Source organism: Rousettus aegyptiacus, unplaced genomic scaffold (assembly GCF_014176215.1).
Source record: "Rousettus aegyptiacus isolate mRouAeg1 unplaced genomic scaffold, mRouAeg1.p scaffold_m13_p_9, whole genome shotgun sequence".
Classification (NCBI taxonomy): domain Eukaryota; kingdom Metazoa; phylum Chordata; class Mammalia; order Chiroptera; family Pteropodidae; genus Rousettus; species Rousettus aegyptiacus.
Genome location: NW_023416312.1, coordinates 101,730,978 through 101,742,376, shown reverse-complemented (window position 1 = coordinate 101,742,376; position 11,399 = coordinate 101,730,978). Strand labels below are relative to the sequence as shown.

The 11,399-nt window shown below is 35.6% G+C and overlaps 1 protein-coding gene across 1 annotated transcript; it reads left to right on the top strand.

The window, feature by feature from the left end:
• The first annotated feature begins 1,802 nt into the window (after positions 1 to 1,802).
• On the top strand, positions 1,803 to 11,144 carry TMLHE (trimethyllysine hydroxylase, epsilon). The gene is given in 4 exon segments (XM_016138262.2): positions 1,803 to 2,112; positions 9,434 to 9,702; positions 9,783 to 9,840; positions 10,832 to 11,144. Coding segments are annotated over 4 exon segments (693 nt in total). The 5' UTR covers positions 1,803 to 1,979; the 3' UTR covers positions 11,065 to 11,144.
• The last annotated feature ends 255 nt before the right edge of the window (positions 11,145 to 11,399 follow it).

Below are 11,399 nucleotides of genomic sequence, written 5' to 3'. Positions count from 1 at the left end.
TGGAAGGAAAATTGACAGGAGCTTAATGGACTCTTGGCTTTAAGCCTTTCAAGAGGTAATGCTTCTTCCTTAGTAATATCCATGAAAAGATTCAGATTGACCTATTATGTAATTGCCTACTCTGACTAGAATTTCTAGCTATGGCTGGTCTCCAAAATTTGTTATTGTGATTGATACTTGTTGGACCTTAATTTACATTAATATGGCTTTAGACGCTTAAGGTTGGGAAGCTCTCAAAAACATAATTTTGACTATGAAACAGCAAATTATTCTATTAAAGGATAAATGAGGGAAACCATGGGGTAGCATGGGAAGTTTTACAATGAGCTCATAGTTCCTTTTTTTTAAAGGATACTATATGAAAGATGGAAAGGATGGATATACCAGGTGGCATGTGCCTAAAGGATTAGTACTGAGAAAAAAAAGGCCCAGAATTATCTCAGGCTTATAGAAATACATATTTACAAAGACAATAAGAACAATATTTTAACTATGTTCTCAGTAATAAAAGTACATGTGTCCTTGCATGGATAAGTTATAGCTCAGATGATATCGTTAAATTACTCTCAATGATCAAAGGAATTAAAAAGGTGAAATGCTGCCATTTATGACAACAGGGATGGATTTTGAGGGTATTATGATAAGTGAAATAAGTCAGACAAAAAAGGACAAAAATCATGATTTCACTCATATGTGGAATACACAACAAATGAAAAAGAAACAAACAAAATAAAATAAAGACAAATTCATGGATACGGACAACAGATTGTGGTTACCAGATGGGAAGAGGGGTGTAAGAGGGCAAAATGGATAAAAGGAGTCAAATGTATGGTGATGGATGGAACCTAGATTTTTGTATAGTGTACATGATTGTCAAATTATAATGTTTTACACTTGAAACATTTAATATTATAAACCAATGGTGCCTCAATAATTAAAAATAAATAAATAAAAATAAAAAAAATGCCTTTAGTTTAGCCTTACCTTGATTGGCAGTTTGGCTTGATATAAAAATTCTTGGTTACAAATAAAATACAGAAATTTTAAAGCATAAAAAAATAATAAAAGACTGGACTCATGTAAATATATTACCACTTCTAACAAAAAAGGAAGCATTTTCAAGTAAGTGAGTACTTAGAAAATTACAAAGTTATCAACAAAGTCATTCCACACAAATCTAATTTTTATTTCTGACAAGATCAATAGATGTATTTTATGGAAATATGGGAGAGATAACATATGTTGAATGACTGAATGAATGAAATTTAAGTGAGATTTTTTTAAGTTTATTGGGGTAACATTGGTTAATACAATTATATAATTTTCAGGTGTACATTATAATTTGACATCTATATATTCTATTGTGTGTTCACCACCCAAAGTCCTGTTTCCTTCGGCTGCCATATATTTGACCCCCTTTACCCTGTCTACCTCTCTAATCCTCCCTCGCCCTACTATCCTCCGGTAACCACTAGTCTATAGTCCATGTCCATGAGTCTCTGTTTGTATTGTTCATTTGTTGCTTTTAGGTTTATATCCCACATATGAGTGATATCATATGATTTTAAACTTTTTCTGTCTGCCTTATTTTTGCTTAGCATGATTACCTCGAGGTCAATCCATGTTGTCACAAATGGCAGTATTTCATCTCTTCTTATGGCTGATATTCCATTGCATATATGTACCATAGCTTCTTTAGCCAATCATCTATCATAGGACACTTCGGTTGCTTCCATGTCCTGGCCACTGTGAATAATGCTGCTATGAACATCGGTGTGCAAATATTTTTTCAGATATGGGTTTTCAAGTCCAAAGCAACTTATGCTTAGTTTTTCAGAACTTCTTTGTTTAATCCTCTGTAGTTGATATAATTAAATCTTTTCTTTTACAGAGTTTTTCTTTCTGTAATATTCCATTGGCCTCTAAAAGTTGTTTCACATTGATGTTAACTCTCTCTTCTTATTGTTGAATTTTCTAGGATGTGGTGCCACAGGTTGTCCTACCTACAAAGCAGGATCTGGTACCTGCTGAGGGGAAGAGTCATAGATTGCGCCCTTCAACAGCCCAACTTCAAAAGCTTATTTCAATTAACTATCTATTGGCACCATAAGGACAAAGACAAAAGGAACTAAACAGAAATACTATACTCTAGATGGTAAAGTTGTTTGTTACACAAATACAGATCTACAGTTCTGAAACTGCAATATGTGTGTACTGGTATTGAAGACATAGAGCATGGCAGATGGTGGGAGTCAGATTTCTCATCATTAGAGAGTATGGCTACAGATAAGCATAGGATGAAAGACTATAGTGAATTATGATACTTGATTAGAGTTGGAAACATCAGCATAAACTCATATTTAGCTCGACATAGATGTTTTTATATAAATACTAGTATATTTCCTAGTTCTGTCCACTGAGAGGGACTAGAAGCAATGACACCCCAGTAGCATTGAGCATACCCAAATCTTTGTTTCTAAAATGATACTATTCTTCAATAAAAGGAACCAATGGCTCTTTGGAGAAATGGCTTATTGTAGGGCTAGGATAGGAACAATATAAGATGAATCTGAGGAATCTTGAAGTGCCAGAAAGTAAGGAAATGCTTAAGAAAAAAGATGAGGCAATGTTAAAGGGACACAGCAGCTAACTAAAAGAGTAATCGATTGCCAAAGCCGGAACAATCTGAGCAAGAAAATAAATAATGTATTAGATTATAATCCAAAGTATAAAATAAATACCCTGAATCCATGCTTATATGAATAAATGATTGAATAAATGAATAAAAGGGGAGGAGTAGAGACAAACCTCCCACACAGAAGAATTCCAAATAATTTACATAGATATTCTCCTTCCCCCACAATAGAGGTGGATCTTAATTTCCCAGTCCTAGAATATAGGCTTCACTAAGTGATTTGCAGCCAAAGAATAAAATATGGAACAAGTGGGGGGTAACTTTAGAGAAACCTAGCAAACACTATATTGACCAGGTGCTCAAGGTTAACATTATCGGCGATAAGTCATATTGATAGCACCTACCATTGATATGATGTGGTGAAAAGGGCACTTCACTTCTGTGGCCATCCTCCCCAAAATCTATAACCACACTTTATTCATAAGAAAAGCATCAGACAAACCCAGATTTGGGGGACAGTCTAACAAAATACCTGACTAGTACCCCTTCAAAACTGTCAAGATCATCAAAAACAAGGAAAGTCATAGCCCAGAGGAGTCTAAGGAGACATGATGAGTAAATGTAATATGGGTCCTACATGGGATCCTGGAATAGAAAAAAAAGACATTAGGAGAAAACTAATAAAATTCAAATAAAGTATGGGATTTAGTTAATAATGTATCAATGTTCATTCATTAGTGTGTGACAAATGTACCATACTAATGTAAGATATTAATAATAAGGGAAAATGGGTGAGGTCTATATGGGAACTTGGGTGTCTGCAACTTTTCTGTAAATCGAAACTCATTCTAAAATTTCAAACAAGTTTATTAAGAGAGAGGGAATTGGCTTCTGGTTAAGATGGCAGAGTGGAAAAACACTGTGTTTGCCTCCTCTCACAACCACATCAGAGTTATAACTAAACTACAGAACAACTATTGCTGAGAATCTTCTGAAGTCTAGCTGAACAGAAGTCCTACAACTGAAGAGACACAAAAGAGGCCACTTCAAGAATAATAGGGGTAGAGTCGCAGAAAAGTCTGTTTGCACACTGGCGTGTGGCAGTTAAAAATTTAGAGAGATATCTCAGCAGTAGAGGCCACCCCAGAGAAGCAAGGGGTTCCACCCCCACACTAAGCTCCCCAGGGAGGATACCTGGGTGTCCATCAGTGAATGGTTGTATAGACAATAGGTGACATATACTATGGAATATTACTCAGCCATAAAAAATGAATGAAATCTTACCATCTGCAACAACATGGATGGACTTAGAGGGTATTGTGCTGACTGGAGTAAGTCAGACAGAGAATTACAAATGCCATATAATTTCATCAACATGTGGAAGCTAAAGAACAAAATAAGCAGACGAAACAAATTCATAGATACAGAGAACATTTTGATGGTTTCCCAAAGGGCAGGGGATTGGGAGGAGGTGAAAAAGGGGAAGGGATTAAGAAATACAAATTTTTACAAAATAGTTATGGGGATATAAAGTACAGCATAAGGAATACAGTCAACAATATTGTAATAACTATGTGTGGTGTCGGATGGGTACTAGACATATCAGGGTGATCACTTTATGAATTATATAGATGTCTAATTACTATGTTTACACCTGAGACTAATATAATATATGTCAACTGTAATTCAAAATAAATTGTTAAAAACTTGAAAATCTAAAAAGAAAAATAAAAAGGGGGGTGATGGGGAATAGGAGGTTGAAATTTCTGGGTATAAAATAAATAAGTCATGGGGATATGGTGTACAAAAAAAGGAGAGAATTGGAGAAGGAAGTAGAAACAAAGCCATAAGTTTCACTATGAAAGGGACTATAAATGAGTTGGGGTGGTAGTGGGAGGGGTTTATAGAGGGAAGGGGAATATTGTTTTAAGACCGGAGATATTATAACATGTTTACTGATGAGAATGATCCAGTAGGAAGGAAAAATTTGATGATGCAAAAAGATAGAACAATTTCAGAATTGTATTACCTGAGTAAGAGAAGAAGAGGGATCTAATTCAGAAATGGAAGTGTTGGCCTTGGTTAAGCACCCAGATATTTCAACCATAGTAAGAGGAAGGAAGGCAGATATATGGGCATAGATGCAGGTAAGTGGGTGTGTGTGGAGCATGAGTTTGTGGAGATTCTTTTCTAATTGTTTCCATATTCTCTTTGGAGGAGTAACCAAGGTCATCAGTTGAAAGTGGGAAGGAAGAGGTGGTGTTGGCAGTGTGAAATAGTCTTCTTGGAGAGTGAGTGAGTGATTTTACTAGGAAATTATGCAAGGAATGTTTGGCAGTGTTGAATTCTCATTTGCAGTTTTTGGTGATAATTTTAAAATGAGAGTAGCCAACGTAGTTTCATTTTTTTTCTTCTCTAGCAATGTCCAACTGCTTGGCTGCTGGTACAGAAGAGGTGGGGACTTGAGTTTGTCAGGGTTGGGGCTTTTTCAGGGAAGTATGACAGCAGGACAGAGAGGGGTGAGGGAGTTAAGGATGTTGATTAATTTAATAAATTCAGTTTAATCAATTGCAAGGAATTGATTAAAGTGATAGACCATGGAAGCCGGACTCTATAAGGAGGGAAGTAAAGACATTGAAGGAAACAATATGATGGATAATTAAAGAAGCTTATGACCAATGGATTGAAGTTTTTGTGGAACTGAATGATTATTGTACTGAGGAGTGCCCAAATAATTGAGCTGGAAAGGGAACAAGAGATAGTCAGAGCATAGAGCGTTTGAAATGAAAATTATGAAGCCATTGGAATTAGTGGTGATAAAGTTGTCAAGAATGATGACAGGGGGAGGGATCACAGGGGTGACAGTGGCAGACAGTAAATTGAACTGATCTTCACTTTTTCAACAATGGAATAATTCAGAAAATATTCGATTCGCATAGTGAAGAGTGGTAGGGTTATATAGGACAGTATGGGCTCCAAAGGAGGCAACTATTCTACCAGGATTACTACAGCCTTGTCTTTATCTTCAATGATCCAGAAACTAGAGCACTCTTTCCAAAGTACAATCTGATTTTACTACTCTGATTTTAAAAATCTCTTTATAGAGGCCTGCTGTTAGAGATGGTGATTGTCTGAATATGGTAGAATTGAAATGGAGAGATCATATGGATTTCAGAGATATTTAGGAGGTGGAATTAACAAACATTGGTGATTGATTAAATGTAGGTTATGAGAAAGATGGGTCAAGATGAGTCGCATGTTTCTCTTTTATATCGACATTTTGATAAGACCTAATGAATAAACATTTGGTTAGTGTCAATTTTATACAAAGCTGAGAACTAGAAAATCAAAAATGGAAGAAGACTCTGCCTTAATGTAAGATACATTATCCATGAAACATAAAATGAGTAATATAATAAGCATAAATAGCTTATGCCATTTGCAAATTCAAATTAAGTTAATACCTACCAAATACTTAATTTCAAAGAAAATGTAGGGTTATTCAAGGCAACTTCCTTGAATAAAAGAATTTTTAGGTAGATTTTGAAAGAAAAGATGGTCATTTAATTAGAAGAGCCTGTAATTTCAAGGAGAAAAATGGCAAATCTATGTTGCACGGTAGTCTTTGTTTTAGAACACTTATAAAATGTAAAACCCATTTTTATCTTGCAAGGTATGCAAACACAGGGAATGGGCTGTATATGGCTCACAGGCCATAGTTTGTCCAAGCCTGGAATATCTCAGTGTAATCGCTTTTGTCACTCCAAGGGCATGGTTCTCAATAGTTTTAGGTTATAGATCCCATGGAAATTCTGTTGAAAGCTCTAGATCCTCTCCATAGAAAAATGGAGGACTACACATGCATGCACACACACACAAACATACACACACACACACAATTTTACATATCAAGCCATGGATCCTAGGTTACAAACTTTAATTTTAGGTCACCACCATATCAGCACTTATTGTATCAGACACTCTTTCAATTAATTTCAGTGTCTTGATTTTAAAGCATTCAATTGAGACATGCCTTGAAGACTTTTATTGAGTGCCATCACAAAGTGACTCAGAGAAGACTAACCCTTGACATGTAACAAGGAGATGATTTAAGTACATGGAGGTGATACCCCATGGTCCACTCTACTTCCCTCCTGTAAAGCCCCAACACTGTTAGAAGGGGCAGGCATTTTCTGCAGGTCATAGGTTACCTTGTAGCTCCTTTCCTGGCTTAGTAGGATTTCATGCAATACTCTTCTTAGCAAGTTTATGTGCATGTGTCACATTATTCTGTTTCAATACATGTCTTATAATATTTTTTTGTTGTTGAAAACCTGGGCATTTTAGATAATGTCTTATAGAAACTGACTTCTGACCTGCCCAGGGGGACTGCTGCTATGGTTTTGGGTATTTGTTTATTTTTTTACTGTCTTGCCTGGAGTAATTTTGTGGAATCTGTCTGCCCTACAGTGTGTAGTCACTGATGTCTCTGCTCAGGTTTTATTTTTACTTTTTAAAAAATTTTGACCTCCCAGGGGGCACTTGGCAATGTCTAGAGACTTTCAGTCGTCCATAGTGTCAAGGTTGAGACTAACCGTGGTAGAGCTTCGTGGCCAACCAACAAATGATAAGAGGTTATGCTTAAAAACTTTAAGCCTTGCCTCCAGATCTATGTGTGGATTGTGGCACGCATTCAAAGTTTAAGCTGTTTATAAGTTTGCCCTGATGTCTCCTTTCTGCCATTATTCACTTGTCTCTTTCGTGCCTGCATGAGGCCTCACATTCTTCCAGGGACATGTATATAACTAGGGCCCTTTCCAGTATCTCTCTTCAATGTGCACACAGCCCCACATATGTGCACTGCCTTACTGAATACGAGGGGGTATGAGTGGGCTTTCCAAATCCCACTATAGTTGCTTCATTCCCTTGATACCCTTGTTAGATTTTTAGCTGCTCTGCTGGTCTGCAGCTTGCTCCAACAAACATGCCTCCCCTGATTGTTTTTAACACCCAGAGGCATGGAGTTTTTATGTGCTCTGTTCCAAATCAAGTTAGTCCCCTTTAGCAGCAAAGCTGCTGGTTTTCTTGGCTTGCCCCTACTCCTAATGGAGCTGGTTGGGGAAGTGTAGGGAATAGGAACACCCCAAAGTAAATATACAGATTTCCACTGTTCTTACAAAAGGGTTAGTAGTTTTTCTTGAAATAAATGCTTCTTAACTTGCTGTATGCCTCTGGTCAATTTCCAGAGTCCTAAAATGGTTGTTTTTTATTTTATCCAGTTTTATCATCATTATTAAGGGAGAAGATTTGCCAAGCTCCTTACTCTCTGTCTTTGCAGAAGCCTCATCTTCAGTGATTCCCAAGGCTACAATTTGAGAAACACAAGTGTAGTGGGCTTTGGGATTAGACAACCTGAGTTCATGTCTTATCTCCACCACCTAATGATTATGTGATCTTACAAAGTTATTCAACATCTCTGAGCTTTAGTTTCTTTGTTCTTAAAGTGAGAATGATAATACCATACAAAGTCAATTTGAGGAGTACAGGTACACTTCATTTTTTAAAACTATTGCTTAGTATCTCGCAATGTAGCTATACCACAGTTTATTCAACTATCCCTCCACTGCCCCACTGATAGATATTTAGTCTTATTTTCCATTTTTTGCTATCATAAACAGTATTATGACTATCCTACTGCACACCTTCACATGTGTGACAGTTTCTATAAAGTAAATACTGAGAGATGAATTTTTGAGCCAAGCAATAAATATACATATTTTTTGTCATTTTCATAGAACCTTCCAGATTGCTATCCACTGTAGCTTCACCAGTTTATACTCATACTACCAATATATGAGGATATGCATTTCCTCACATCTTTTGAAAATACTTGTTTTAATCAAGCTTTAATTTTTTTCACTCTGATGGATTAAAAAAAAGACATCTTAATACCCATTTCTCTGATTACCACTAAGACTGGGGAAGTTCAGGTGTTTACTGGTCACTTTTGGTGACTTTTCTATTGATGTTCCTCACTCATTTTTCTATTGAGTTTTATCGTCATGATCACAGGGATTGTGGGAGAATTTGTATCTTCTGATTATTGAATCTTCCCATCTGCAAGCATATTTATCCACTCAGGTTTCCTTCAAGTCATTCAGGATAGTTTTATAGATTTTTCTTTATAGCAGTCTCCTACATTTTTATTTATTTCCAGATACTTAATCATTTTTGTTCTTCTTATATATTTGATTTCAGCTTTATTTACCTTTTCTAAATGAGTAACCTCGTGTATAGGAAAGTAATATTTTGGTAACTTTTAATTTTGTTAGAACTTCAAAATAACAGAAAAGTTGCAAGAATAATACAAGGACCTCCTTGATATCTTCTTTCCACCTGGTAGAACTGCTGATGGAGCTGGTGGTTACTTAAGTATATAAGGTACTTAAATACCTGAATGGTTTCATTTTCCAAATTTAGAACTCTGATCTATTTTGAGTTTATCTTGGAGACCTGGTGACAATATGAAAAAATACATATATGAAATATGGAGTCAATTTTATCTTTTTTTATGATGACTATCTAGTTGTGCTAACACCATTTATTTAAAAGTTCATATTTTCCCCAGTGATTGTAACTACCAGTTCATTACATACCAAATTTCTATCTTCAATCAGGTATATTTTGGGGCTATACCAAGTTTTCTGACTATTGATTTTTTAAAGTTTTCCTAAATAAATTTTTATAAAATATATAATATAAACTAATAAATAAAAAAAGAATCTGAATTTTCCCTAGAACTGTGATATGCTAGTACCGTGATGTGTTTTGATTATGTCTGGCGTTGAGACCACTGCTGTTCAGCATCTTGCTACAACTCTAAGACTCACCAGCACAGCCCAGACACTGCCAGTGTAGATTTATGTATCAAGCCAAAGACCATAAGTCTGGATGAGACCATAATCTTTTTCATTTGTGAATGGACAGAAGGCTTGACCTTCTTTGGGGTACTCTTCCAAAGAACAATTATTCTGGAAAAAAAATGGTTTGCCCCTCTCCAAAATAGGGTATTCTTTTGATTACTTCTCCCTTTTTCCTTTCTTTGGAAACATTTATTTTTGAAACTTTTTTGAAAATTCTACTTTAGTTTTCAAGTTCATTAATCATCACCTTCCCTTTCTCTGTTAATATTCGTAGACATATATGTATGACCCATCTACTTCAATATACCTCAATACCAAAGTTTTTCATCAACCCCTTAAACCCCTTTATTTTCATCCAATTACACATCTTCCTACATTCTCTGTCTTAGCATATGGCATCACCATCCATTAAGTTACCTAAGTTAAAAACCTAGTCGTTACAGATTTCTGCCTGTTCTTCATCCTCCACATCTAATCAGTTATAAAATCTTGCCAGTTCTACCTTCTCAGAGCTTAAGCCCTCAATATTTTTCTCTACTATTACAGTTATCCAAATTGTTTTCCACATTTCTTGTTACCTTGATTCCTATCAGTCCATCTCCCATACTATCACCATAATCAAGTCTTTAAAATGTTAACATGAACATAGAGTTGCCCAATTTAAAATCCTTCCATGGTTCTCTGTGCTATAGCAATATTCTCCTTCTTGAATATACCTTGTTGTTTTACAATGGTATCTTTGGTCATACTTTTTTCTGCCTGGAATGCCTTCTTGCTTCAATCACATTCTGGTCCAACTACCGATCACTTTTTAAGACTAAGCGAAATCATTTAAATTCACCTCCAAAGCATTTCTTTATCTGATACCCCACTAGAATAATGTCCTTTATTTATGGCTCCACTGTATCTTGTATACAACTTTATTATAATACCTATCATATTTTATTTGCTTCATGTCTTCTTACTAGGCTCTGAGCTTCTTTATAACAGAGATTATAACTTATTCACTCCTGTATTCACAGGGCCTGATACATATTGGCTTTAATACATGTTGACAAATTTTACAAGAAACATGTAGTGGCATTAATATTTCAAAGCACAAAAAAAGTACAACTGGCTATTAGGGAAAACAATTAGAAAATGAGATTTATTTCTTCATGAAAATAAAATGGCACAAGTAGATTCAGTAATCATTTCATATGCACTTTTCTAAAATGTTGATATGTTCTCACTTCTCTGCTGACCAGAAGAATTTAACTTTTTTCCTCTTTAGTATTCAAGTGTCTTAAGTATGAAGAAACAGGTGGCAGGACACTGCTAGTAAATGGATTCTATGCAGCAGAACAGGTGTTTCAAAAGGCACCTGAGGAATTTGAACTCCTCAGCAATGTGCCATTGAAGTATGAATATATTGAAAATGTTGGAGAATGTTGCAACCACATGATTGGTGTCGGGCCAGTCTTAAATATATATCCATGGAATAAAAAGCTCTATTTGATCAGGTGAGTACCCAAGAACTAACCCAGTGTAATGTATTTACCAAATGTTAGCCATCTTGTGTAATGAAAATTCCGAAGATCCTTACATCTGCCACGTTTTATTTTATGTTAATTAAGTTTATTGGGGTAACATTGGTTAGTATAATCATATAATTTTCAGGTGTACATTATCATTTGATATCCATATATTCTATTGTGTGTTCACCACCCAAAGTCTAGTTTCCTTCAGCTACCATATATTAGATCCCCTTTACCCACTTCACCCTACCCCTACACCCCTATATTTGACCCCTTATTTGCTACATTTTAATCTTGCTATTCTATAGTTTTTTGTTAGTACAA